The sequence below is a fragment of the Bactrocera latifrons genome, unplaced genomic scaffold (assembly GCF_001853355.1).
Source record: "Bactrocera latifrons isolate USDA-ARS-PBARC rearing strain unplaced genomic scaffold, ASM185335v1 scaffold_11, whole genome shotgun sequence".
NCBI lineage: Eukaryota > Metazoa > Arthropoda > Insecta > Diptera > Tephritidae > Bactrocera > Bactrocera latifrons.
The window spans coordinates 1,366,338-1,380,012 of NW_017534519.1; the positions used below are offsets into that span (position 1 = coordinate 1,366,338).

Here is a 13,675-nt window from a genome sequence, read left to right on the forward strand (position 1 = left end):
CGAATATACGACGATTCTGGTGTTGAAGCGGCTGCAGTTCTTGCGTCCATTTGCTCTTGTAAGGATGTGGGCCAAGGTATTTTCGCAAAATTCGGCATAACGACGTCACAGAGATGACGTGGCGTGARAGACTGATTTGGACCCAATTGMTGCGCTAACGGCAGCAATATTTTCGACACTACGGTATTTCTTTGTCTCTCCGGCAYGGGAGCATYTTACACTGTGCCTGTGGATTCAAATTCTTCCGCTAGGCGCTGAATTGTTGATCTGACAGGACGATTATGAYGACCATAWATTGAATGCAGCGCTATTAYAGTTRCGGCCAATGACTCTGAATTTCGRTAATAMATTTYAATAATTTCGACTCGTTGTTGGATCTTATGTCTTTCCATAATGAAAAGGCAAACCTAACCGAAGAGAAATATCAAAAGAACGGCCGTTTGTTGTTACTATCGGTATATTTTTGTCGAGTCCCTACCGAAAACCCCATTTTAGGCTCSACTCTGATTGTACTAATTTTAAATATAATTAATTTCGATGTTGTTATGAAACCATATGTAACATAGAAGAGTGGCCCTAAAGGTGGAATGCTTGACTGCTAAATACCACTCCGGCATCCAATTTTTTTGTATTCCATATTTATGCCCCAAAATAAGTAAGTAATTATTCCCCATGGACATAGAAAGACATTGCAACTAATACAATATGATCTTATGGTAATTTATTTAAATTCATTGAAATATTTCACAAGTTTCTTTAGTTATATTCATATTACAAATCATGCATCAGTTTGCCTGCGAATTTTTCCCGTTTAATTAACCTAATTTAGTTTAACTTTCAATACAATTAAATAACATTAAATATATAGTTTATATAATACACAATCTTTACATAAATATGTCAATAAAGGCTTTCAATAGTTTTTCAATACGCCAAAAAGTGAAACGAAATTAAATCTAGAGAGATAAAGAAACAAATGTGTAAATAGTACTTAGATGAGCAGGTATACTGGAGTCACAGTGCYGACCCATTTTCTCTCTTCATCTACCAGTCACGTTTAACTTAAGCTTTAACTTAAGAATCACTTTTGTTCAAGCAGAACAKCTGTAACTGCACAAATAAGCTTTTGTATGGAAATTCTCAAAACGAAAAAGTTATTGACTGATATTCTCACAATAAAAAAATACAGTTACCTAGTTATCTGTCACAACTTTATTTAGCAAATGGTTTAACGTAGACATCGAGACAACTGAAAATTGTCGAAAAAAAATTYTGATTTTACTGCAAAACATATATACATGCGCATATACTTATATAAAAGCTCGTTTGTGGARAAAACTGTCATAAGAATTTCTTCGCAATTCTTTGGTATTTTCGCTTACTTTTGTTCCATAATTACTTACTAACTGCAAAGTGCACAAATAATTTTACATTAATTATTTGCTTTGATTACATAACATTGCTAAGGCAAATCAACTAAATTAACAAACAGCTATACACATGTACATATATACATATATATAACTATAGTGTCTCCTATATTAACTATTTGCACACACACGCTATGCACATACATACATACATACAYATRCGCATGGCTGTGTGTGTGCAAGTGTTTACTAACCAACTCAAGTACATGAACGCACAACTTCTCTTAACCGGCTAATGAGATATGTATAGTGTAAAACTAAAGTGTCGCCTTGAAAATTGATAATGAAAGCGTTATGCATATCGAAAATAGCATAGCAAACACTCCTGCACCAGGAAAGATGTTATATTTTAGATCGTTTTAGATTTTAGTGTGAATTAATTAATTCCGAAGCGTCACTTAAATCAATTMATTTAGAACTACACGCTTAAATATGTCGAAACCGAACTTTTGCTTAGGAAAATATTTTAAATTAATTTTAKAAAAGTACATCTTCCCAGTTGGGGTGAAACTAAACTTAAATATCCGTAACACGTGCTAAAAGTAGGGAAATTAAGAGTTAAGTAAAATTTTGAAGTGCAATTTTTGTTTTACAAAATAATAAAATAAATTAGAGAATAAATTTGCTCAATGCTTAATAAATAAAAGCGCAAGTTTTTAGTAAAATGTAATAAAGTGTTAGTTATTTAGTCTTTTTATTTAGTTTTCGCGCTGGAGTTAGCAGCGCAACGCGAACACCGTTAAATCCCACTGCTGAACTTCGTCCACTTCAAGGTGGCTTCAGACGAATTGCACAGAACCACGCACTTTGGCACCAGCTGTACTTCAAAGTGTTAGTTGTTTTTATTTTTTATTTTTTTGTTTTCTTTTTTTGCTTTTTTAACAATTTGTGTAACTTTCGTTTTACGTTCTTTCCTTTTTTCCAACTATTCTTTGCTCTCGCCTACAAACGAACTTTCAGCTGCCAATTGCTACTCTTGCTCAGATCAACGCTTCTTTTGTTTAGTAAATAATATTCATATTAAGTTAGTTATGAAAGGTACATATTCAATTTGCGCTAAGATGCTCATAAAAATTCAACCAGCACAAAATTCCGTGGTGCCGACTGCAAATCTCCCGCCTATAATTATGCTTTAGCTACGAACTTATTTACTTAGTTTATACATTTTGAATTTGTTAATAACTTTTATAGTTTTAAATTATGTTTGTTATCACTTTAAGCCTACAAATTATTTGTCTTCAATTAATTCGTGTTTGGCAAAGGCTGATTGTTGGGCGCGTTGTGCCTTTTTCAAAGACGCTGCCGCCTCAACGCACTCCCGCCCAGCCTTGAACTCGCCACACAACGCCATTTTCAGCGTTGCGCCGCGCAGTTTTCTTTAGTTTTAATGCTTTGTTATACAAGTATATGTAAATTCAACTAGTCAACCACTAACAAAAAAGTCGTATAGTCACACACGTCCAGCAGACAAATGCCGGCTAGCCGCACATTGYTGCCCAATTCGACTTTGCTCTTACTTTACTACAACATTAAGTATCCTAGGTTCTAATGCTAAACTGTCATTTTCGTATGGCGCACTTTGGGGCGAATCAGGAACTTAAACTTGCCCTCCTGTATCTTTATTCGCCCTTGYTGCTGTAATTGCTATGACAGTAGATCCTCGGATTCGAGCGCCTCCTCTGGTGGATTCTTCTTCACGCAATCGCGTATGCCGCTCAGTATGATGGTGACACGGCGGTCCAGCGCCTTCAGGTGCGGCTCCCACAGTATCGGTCGAATCGGATCGACGGACATGGACTCGCGCATCAGCTCCGACAGTGGTTTGGGTCCATTATGGAAGCTGTCAAGTAGGCAGATAACAATAATATGTGAGTAAAAATAGCAATAACATATACAGATGTGAAGGGCTGTTGATGTTTAGAAAATTTCAGTATTTAGTTATTTGTAACTGCTTGTAATTAGTTAATTATTTGAAAAATAAAGGTTTTTTCTAAAAATGTTGCGGCATGTATTGGCATAATACTTTTTGTAAGATATTTTATAGTAATATTTTTTCGATATAAAAACAAACTGCTAACAGTACTTTTTAAATATTCTTTATAGCGCAACAACACAGGCCAACAGTTAAGCTCACAACTACGTTTTAAGTGCAGCATTTGTTGTTTTATATTCTAAAAGTGTTTACTCACTCCAATATTCGTTTCAACGTCGTCGTCCGTATCATGCAACACTGCAGTAATGGCGCCAAAATTGTTAATTCATCGTGAAAGGGTTTACCAAAACCACGTCCATGATCCAAATGCAATGTGAATGTGTCATTGCCAAATATTCTAAAACGATAACATTATACAATTTAACAATTTTTTTAGTTGATGAAGAAAATTTAAAAATTTAGCAGCTGGTATAAAAGTTGTTCTCCAAATTGTGTCAAAATAAAGTGCTCACTAGTAACTAGTAACTAGTAAGTTACATAAATTGAAAATATTGGAACTTTTCCTAATTTTCATAAAGTAGAAAGGCAAGCTTATTGGAAGAAATCAATTTTTTTTTTACTTTTCAGCTACCCCCTAACGCAACTTGATAAATTTTGGAGAACTAAGTAGTGAGTAGGTGCAGGAAAGCACACACTTGTGCCGCTTCAGGGTTGAGTTTTACTTTGGATATCGAAATAATAAAGGATTTTAAGCCAGAATTCTGTTTATGTTATTTTTAAGTGAAATTCTAAAGCGACCTTATTATGTGTGGGATACTTTTATAAAGAATTTGTTCATATTTAATCCCGGTACGGCATGAAAATCCTCAATATTACCATAAGCATACCATTTCTTCARTTTATGTATTTAAAGGATTTTTTAAAAAAAATTCAATTCCATCAGTTAGTTTGTTTGACAGCTATACGCCATAGTGGTCCAATATCGACGGTTCCAGCAAACGAACAGCTTCTTGTAGAGAAAAGCTCATATGCAACAACTAATATGTCAAAATCTGAGAATCTACTTAGCGAATGTACAGACAGAAGGACAGACATACATGGCTAAATCGGCTCAGATCGATGCGCTGATCATTTTTGTATGCATTTTTTAGGGTCTTCGTCGTTTCGTTACGCGGGTTCCAAATCAAATATTTCAAATTTTAAGGCATAAATATTTACACTACTTTCCAAGGGTTCGATTTCATAACTTTTTTAGCCTCTATCTGTAATATTTAGGTAACCATATAAAATATCTAACTTTTAGCCAGTGAAATAATACCTTTTCTGTCTTCATAAACAAAATTATCCAAGTAATTATAWATTAGTATACTGGACTGATTTGCCGCATGTACTAAAGTCTCGCATTTTCTTTTACAACTTTAGCTTAAGAAGCGTAATACCGGGTCAGCTACCGAGGTTTATTTTATATCCAAATGCTTACTAACTTGCAACTTTATTTCGCTCACGGTCGTAACTTCAAAGTTTCTTTCGGTAAATAATTTCCGCTAATATCGGTCCATTATTTTAGCAAATTACCRAATTTCTTCATTTGCCCCACAAAAGTCTGAAGTTTATTGCAGCATTTGTGAAAATTGCACTTACCGCTGCACGACAATCGGTTTCTCAATTACAAATACAATAAATCGCCGCAGTGAATGTCCGCTATTATTAGCGGCACTTGCAGTGCATTAAGCCCAAGCGCCAGACGTGGCGTATGAGTAACTTCGGCATATAGTAATAACACATTTGCATGCCACAATTGTTGAATAGTTGAATGCGTTGCGCCGCCTTAAGCGTTTTAGGTAATTTTCTAGCACAGCAAACAATTCGATAAGCCAACACAAAGGAAGGCACTTGAGYAATGGGGAAAGGAAATTATTCCGAATCGAGACAACAGCCGGCAACAAAGGATCAAAGGCAGGCCGATTATTTGTGTGTGGGCGATTGAAAACAGTAACGGATTTTCCACTTAAATGGGCCGATAAAGGAAAACCGCCTTGCCTCGCRGAGGTGCCACAGCAAGCCAGTAAGCGAAAATGCAGCGGYAAGCTGACACAGGGCAACCCYTCCGCCATTCAACGCGTCCCTTGCGCTTGCAATTGCTCGCATAGTCTGTTGCCGATATGCATTTGGGTATCGGCGTTCAATGCAAATGAAAGTACACACASWCCCATAYACGCACATACATATGCTTTATCTGCTGCACGCTTCATTACCGCAGCAATCTGCATATGGGAGTTTCAATGGCCGCTCAACCCGCTCAATGCATATTCATGCCTAAGTATATTGCTGCGCTGCTGTGTTGGAGCGGTGGATTATGCATAATTTTTACATGCGTCGCTGCAAGTAATGCAAATGCTTTCCAAACCATTACTGATTTAGTAATTGTATTGTGCCTGCATTGCTGTAATTGCGACTAATTTTCGACAGCTGCTTATGCGCTCGTGCAATCTTATCAGCTGCGGTAACTAGCAGACTGTTCCTGGGAGCCATAATTTTAATAACTGAATATTATATTTCAGAGCCCAAATGTCCACTATGCTAGATTGCCTTTAATGACCCCAATTGATCTGATTTTCTTTCCGTTCCGTTAATACTTATGCTCCACTTATAATTATTACAAAAAGAAGATGGTTTGGTTGGATTTAGGATGTTACATGGGTTTACGGGTTTTTAAAAATCTATTTTGTATTGTCTTATTAAATTCTGCAACATCTCTCGAATATTTTGCTAAATTTTTTTAAATTTTAAACTTTGTTTTTGAAGTCGGTTGGCAGGATTTCTCGATAACTACTTAATCTTCATGAAATTTTACGAAAGTTCTTGAGATACATTTCTTAAAGATTCGAACGAAGAATTTTTTTCGATTACAACTATTAGGAAAAATTTAAATGTCGTAAAATTTTCACTGAAATTTTCATTTTTTTGTACAAATGTTAGTCAAAAATTATATTTTCAGATTTTTTTGCTGCGTCCAAGTTTTAAGTTAAATGTTTAATTAAAACACGTATTCTTGCTTCAGATAAACGTGTTAGGAGTTGTCTTGGCAACGCGGGCACATTTGTTTTCCGAGGGGTCAACGGAGATGGCATCGCAATAGCTGAATTAAAAATATTTTTTTCCAAAAATTTCCGAATTTCTTTGTTAATGTTGCATGTTAGTAACAATAAAGAATTCTAATAAAACATTTAATTTTTATATGAAAAAAAAAATTTTTTTGAAAAAAGGCAGTTTTTAACCGAGGAAACCCATGTCACCCCTCAACAAGGTAAGTTTATATCAAATATCGAGACAGAAAACATGTTTGTACACAATAAAAAAAAAAAAGGCAAAAAAACTTGTCTCCTTGAACGTTTTATATGAAATTTTAAGTTATGTGAAAAAAGTTAATATACAAAAGCTATAGATCCTTTCTTTACATACAAATAAAATTTTTTGCGTAGCTCTCTTAGTTTTGCTAGAAATCTAGAAAACTTGTTTTAAACTTTTTAATTTAAACAACCACCCGACCTTCCTTTGCCCTATCTCAGATAGCCTGTGAGTTATTTTTCATGTAAAGTTTGTTATTTTGTCTTTCGTTTCCTATTGGTTTCATCTTACAATATTTTTTTTACTTAAATTTTTCAAAATTATCTACTCTGGTCTATATGGTACTGACCTTGTTTGGAAACCAAAAGTCGTAGCGAACTTCATTTTTATCAAGCCCTTTAAGTGGYTTTTCAAATTTGGGAACGGATTTAGAAAAACCTACATTTTTACGTATTTTAATACAAATCTTTATCATCGCCTTCGAAGTAGGTCCCTGGTTCAGTAAAAGCAGGTCAACCCAATTGGGTCTTCACTTAGATGCCTCGGAACGACTTGACGTTGTTATTTCGGTAACCGCTTATATTTGAGCAATATCCGCTAGATGTCTGTACACTTTCGATTTTATAAACCTACGTTTTGAGACCAGTAACCAAGTGGACCTCAGCTACATTAACGCGCACCTTGTTTGCGGCCACCACCCGATGAAGTTTTGCTGCCAAACACACACTAATTGGCATACGGATATCCAACTTTACATGATCTCGCAAATGTTATACCAATCCACGAAATATTTTATATCGATTCGGCTTATGCGCGTACTTTTAATGGATTACTTCGGTCAAAAGTAATCAGATGGTAAAATTCGCAGATTTCATGAAAATCTTACCTCCGAGCAATTCACCGACTATAAGGCAACACCATATCAATGCAATATATTGGAAATTATATTTTTATTGAGGCGATTTTCCAATATTTCATTGAAATTGTAGTCTCTGATAAATTATGTGGCTGGCACTAGCAGTCTTCGGAATTTGTTTGCATTCATAATGCGCAAAGTGCATTTTGGTATTTTGGTATTTCAGCTCAAACAACTCAGGCGGAGTATGCTACGAGCCCTTTAAGTGGCAGTAATCCAATCGTATGAAACATAGAACTTATGATATATAAGCACATCCATCAACAACAACAACAAGGGCATCGAGTTCATTTATGCGCATATTAATGCGAAGCGAGTTGTGGCAGCTTCAATATGAGCTATGAACGGTGCATATTGGAGTTCAATAAGCAACGAGAGCCATTAACATGAGCCTGAACACTTTTGTTGCTGCCTGATAACCACAATTTTGTRGCTGTGAGTGCGAACAATCCAACGAGTGTTGGGGCGTCGCTGTCAATGCTACGCTAATTGAATTACAACACTTAAATGCGTGGCATAATTAAAAATGTATTTTCTGTGAAATTTCAAATAACTTTCTGACAAGTTTTCGACTTTCATTTATTTCTTTTATTATCACGAATTTCTTTGGCAACATTTCCTAACTCTGGCAGCACTTTCGCTATCCAAATCTTATATGCCTGTCAAGGAATTAGTTGAACAAAGTGGCAGATTGCAGCTGCGCAGCATTGTTGGGCACAACTTGGCTTATCGGGCTCGTAAATTTGCGCTCTTAAGCAGCCACAAACATTTATTTACTGTAACTAAAACTATTCGAAAAGTTTGCAACTCTCGCACACACACACCGAGAAAGTCGAATGCGTGCGAGAGTCAGCTTACTGAAACTTAGAAGCAACAACAGTTATTTGCATGAATAAAAACCCATAAAAGATCACGTCACAAATTCGGGAACTCAGCTGCTCASTAAATTGCAATTAGAATGCGTCAAATTGTCGAAAAGAAAAATCAGAAAATCCGATTTTTAACAAATTTAATTGAACGGCGAAAAGACGACCCGCACTGGTGCGGAGCAGTTGCGGTGACGTGGAGCGGACGTAGACCGCAGCACAATGAAAAGTAACGACACTTTCCAACAGCTTCTTGCCAAGAAATGTACAAATAAACTTACCACCACTCGCTTACTGCCACACACACAAGTGTTTGGTGAATATTTGCAAAAAAGTAGCGCGAAAACTATCCTTTCGTTTCAATTTGTGCGCTGAGTGGCAAGTAAGCTGTGGCAAAGCGAAGCGGGCAAGTTGTGGGCGAGCTGCGCAGCTCATTAAAAGTTAATTAAAATTATTGTGACATCTGAGTAACAGCATTGAACCAACCGCAAATATTGCAGCGCTCGCGGTTAGGCATTAAGGAGCTGGTGCAACAAAGCGAATATCGAAATAGMTGAACTGTGTGCACTCGCAGAAAGTCTGCGTATAATTGCAGCCTGAGCAAGAAGGCCAAAGTACGAAACGGAGAATCTACTAAAGATACAAAGATAAAATTGTAAATCCCTTAATTTTCTTTCTAAAATAACATAAATTTGGTAGATGATATAAGATTGGTCATGTGACACACTCTATATCACAATTTGAAAAATCACTTCCCATTACTGTTAGAAACAAGCTTTAGGCTACTACCACTCTTTCACGAATTAATTATATCACACTTTGGTAAAATTCAATTTCCTACAGGGCTCTTAAAATTAACCGCGCAAACGGTGGAGAAAAAATATAAATTGTAAATTTTATTAGTCCAAGTGTCACTCATGTGTTAGAAAGTGTCAGAAAGAAATTATTACGCGAAAAGAAAAGGCAGCAATGCTTAAATGAACAGTGTGCAGTCAAAGTTTAAATAAACTTAACTACTGTCTTCTATGTATGGTATTCTGGGGTTAAACTCACTATCCATTAATATTTTCGAAAYCACAAGCCAAACTCTTCCGTGACACAAACATTGAAAAATGAGTTTGAAACATATCGATATTAAATTTCTGGACACTCAAAATGGCTTTTATTCAGTATTACTATTTTGATTGCAAAATCCAAATATTTATATAGCTTCAATCGCCTCAATAAGATCAAAATAAATAGGGCCTTTTTTCCAAAACTACATTTCTCAAATTGGCTTCATTCCAGTTCTAACATTTTAGCTTCAGCTTAAATTCCWTTTTTTTTAATTACTTATGTATATTCACTAATTTTGAATAAAYTTATCCTGATTATTTTAAAATATTTTATGTAGTGGCGATGAAGTAGAGCTATTTTTTTTTTTAAATAAATTCTTGTTTGAAAGATCGCGTGTGAGTTGTGTGAAGCTGTCTTGTTATTTTTGTTCAGTATTGCTTGCTATTTCATCATAGAAAGACTTACGCCTGAACGACGTATACAAATCGTTTTAGTTTAGACTCAATATAATCGGCCTACTGAGCGTACTATTCCCAACACCATCATCAACCTTGAGACCCTGAAATCATCATTGAAAAATATTGAACCTATTGGAACACATCCGCCAGGCAGTGAAAAAAATGTAGCAGTCAGAGCTGARAGTGTACACAAAGACCGTTGAGCGTTGATTTGGAGCCGTTCGCAGGAACTCGGACTGACGTATGGAACGACTGGGCACATTTTATGTCAGGAATTAAATTAACCCATACAATACACACACACACATTTTATGTCAGGAATTAAATTAACCCTTACAAAATACTGCTTGYGCAAGAACTGAAGCCGCTCRRCTTTCCAAAACGACATATCTTCGTTCTATAAACTCTTGAAAAGTTMCATGAAGATCCGACCACCGAAATTTTCTTCAGCGATGAGGCCCATTTTAGGCTCAATGGGTGTGTAAACAAACATAATTGCCGCATTTCGGATGAAGAGTAATSTGAARAGATTCAAGAGCTATTTTATTTAGAAAAACGTTTGGTTTTGTTTGTGTGYCGGTGGAATCATCGGTCCATATTTCCTTAAAAATGATGCCGGTGATTGCGGCATGATAATCGACTATTTGATGCGTGAAATTGAAGCTTGTGATTTCGGCAAAATTTGGTTTCAACTAGACACACACTTTAGTGAGTAGATAATTTGACGTTTTGGGCCGGTCGATTGGCCACCAAGATCATTTGATATCACACCGTTAGACTTCTTCCTGTGGGGATATGCAAAGTCTGAAGTCGAATGCGAAAAATCCCGCCTCGATGTTGGAATGAGTCATCGAAAATACGACTCAACGGAGGGATCATYTGAGCAACATTGGAAAGAGATACTCTTCATGTTTTCTTTCGAATCATAATATCCATTCCCCATTAAATTTGAAGTTTCTGGGGCTTTTCTTTAAACAAGAAAGAATCCTTGAAAACGATCACCCTTTAGAATTAAATAAGGCAGTAAGAAGAAAACGTTTAGAAGCCGTGAAACCCATTTAACTTTTATATCTAAAATTTCTCAAACACTTCAGATTATTCCGATTTTTTGCAATCATAAGCTTATTACAATGAGCGAGGAGAAAGGACGGAAATATTCGAATCGGTTCAGATTTGACATGGCGACATTCTGTAGAATGCTAGCGTGCCGGAATTTCGATGTCAAACAGTTTCGTTGCAGACAACTGATTGCACTAGTTCAAGAGCTGTCTCTTATACACATCTAGATGTGTATAAGAGACAGAGAAGAAAGTGTCTGAAATTCTCCTTCATGCCACAAATACATTGAAGGTTTTAAAAAGTAAGTCTCCCATTTCTTAGAAAAATTCTAGTTTAACTTTTGATCTTTAGCTCAACCCAGATATAATTACAAAATTTAAATGATAAAAACATGCTATTAATATATATGTATTTCCATAGGGCTTCTGAGAGTTATTATATCTTTCTTTTGGTACTCACTTAAAGGTTTCATAATGATGTCTGTCCATATTTCCGGTTAGGAAGTCAAATATAGCCATATCCATTAGATCCAGTAAGCGTCGGCCTTCATCATATGGTGGTATCTCGCGAACCTTCGGGATAATTAATTGTTATAACACTTAAATTTAATATCAAAATAAAAAAATCTGATAAAATTTATATAATTTTGACATTTTAAGTGCTTTAGTCATTCATTACTTTAATTTCAATGAACCGTTAAGAACATAAGTACCAACCATTATTTAAAATATATCGTTACTATGCTATATAAAAGGGAAGATGTGCAAAGGACAATTTTTAATGCTTGTAAATAAGTTCTTTGAGCTTGCACCGCAGCTCTTCATGAATAGTTCGTCGAAGATGTATGCAAGAAAYAAAGAAAGCAAAAACGAAAGWCAAAGTCTCACAARCATTTTCGGTAGAAAACTGTGGCACAAACATCAATTTAATTTTACATTTTTTTATATTTTAATTTCAATTTAACGGCCAATAGTCCTTTGGCGAAAACTTGTAATTACGTCGATTTTAAGTTTTTAGCCCGTTTGGGTGCCTTTCTTGCAAATACTTAAAATTTAAAAATAATTACCAAATGATTCTTTACAAGGCGCTTTARAAAGTCTCTTTTACTTACAATGGAGCAGTAATTGGAATCTGTCTCCCACTGAGCCTTCCTGCGTTTATGGTACGARCGACGCCAAGGATGCCGCCAAACCTGCAAAGAGGTGCAAAAGAGAAGGCAAAAGAGTCAAAACGTGAAGATGAAGTTTCAATTTCTCAGCTAGTTAAATAATAATTAGTTATTTAAATGAGCAAAAGGTAAAAGGAAAAAGCAAAAAATTTCGGTTATGGAAAATTGCGAATAAATACCCACACGCAAAYACACAGCCAGCAACACAGAGGCACTTTGAGCACAAAAAAAAAAAAACCGTAAATCTCACTTCTAAATGGTTAGCGAAAAAGCTAAATGTTGATCCGCAACATGAAGCGAGGCGCTGAGTCCGTAAGCAACACTGGTGCGGCTGCGCGCCGGCCCAAAGACAACAGCTTTCTTATGTCGGAGTTTGAAAAGCAACAAACACAAATTGAATCGCAACAGCAACAACGGCTGCGGTCATCTCGGGCGCCAAAGGATTTGCGCAAATTAAGAACGAAAGAAAGAAGCAAGTCGGCGAAAGTCAAACTTAAGGCGAAGGGACTCAGACAGCAGAAGGAGTCGTTGCGAAAAGCGCTCGCCCGCTTTCTTTCTGGTTTAATGATGTGTACATATATAAATGTATGCTGGATACAGAAGGCTGGATTGAAGGCGCTTGAGCTGCCGACTGGGGAATATTTAAGTTCAAAGAAAAGTTTCGCACAATAAATTAGGCGGCATCAGTTGAAAATATGAAATTACTTAATAACCGGAAAGAAAAGAAACCCTTCACAGCAGAATTATTAAAATGCAGACGAAAATGAAAATGAAAATAAATTATAGTCAGGCTGAAATGCCGTAGTWTGAATACCAAAGCGAAGACGAGAGKAAATGGGAAAAGAAATTCTTGAATTGCTTTCAACGTCAGCGCCGACAGGTAAGAGCAGTCAGCCAGTGATGCACTAAATCGCCGAAAAGTTGCGCCACAAGTGCACTGCCAAACCACATACACACACGCACTTTCATGGTAAGGTAAATACGCTTGCAGGCTATTTGACTACATCASTTTTAAATGGTTATACACGCGCGTATGTACAGCTGCRAGCAGTGAAATAGTAGTGGGTGTTAGAGCTTTACATATCTGTGAGTTATGTAAAATGCCAAATAATTTTAACATCCATTGAAATGCAAAAGTGGATCATATTTTCCTGGCTATGTTTATYACTAAAAGTATTTAGATTTGAATATGTACAAGATATGTTTATTTACAAAGTGTGTGTTTATGTATGAAACTTGTTGGGAGCAGTAAAATAGTAGTAAAGTACTAAAAATCAAAAAAAGTACTGAAAGATTTTTGCCAGTTTTGTCCATAGGAGATCTTAGTACTTGGTAGCATGATCATGATTTTTGATAACTGCACTTCATCGCTTCTTCAAAGAATCTACGAGACTGTGGCATATTTCAGGTGGTATGCTCTGCCATGATTGCTGCACTACGG

General features: G+C 36.0%; 1 protein-coding gene across 3 annotated transcripts in view; it reads right to left on the reverse strand.

Moving 5' to 3' along the window:
* Positions 1-2,121: 2,121 nt before the first annotated feature.
* The window catches only part of LOC108972910, a 136,521-nt gene continuing 124,967 nt past the window's right edge, over positions 2,122-13,675 (reverse strand). For all 3 annotated transcript variants that reach the window (XM_018939806.1, XM_018939822.1, XM_018939814.1), the window contains 4 exons: positions 12,178-12,258; positions 11,526-11,638; positions 3,620-3,760; positions 2,122-3,270 (listed from right to left, as the gene is read on the reverse strand). In XM_018939806.1, the coding sequence (XP_018795351.1) occupies positions 3,075-3,270; positions 3,620-3,760; positions 11,526-11,638; positions 12,178-12,258 (531 nt within the window). In that variant the 3' untranslated portion in view covers positions 2,122-3,074. The remainder of the gene's footprint in view (positions 3,271-3,619; positions 3,761-11,525; positions 11,639-12,177; positions 12,259-13,675) is intronic.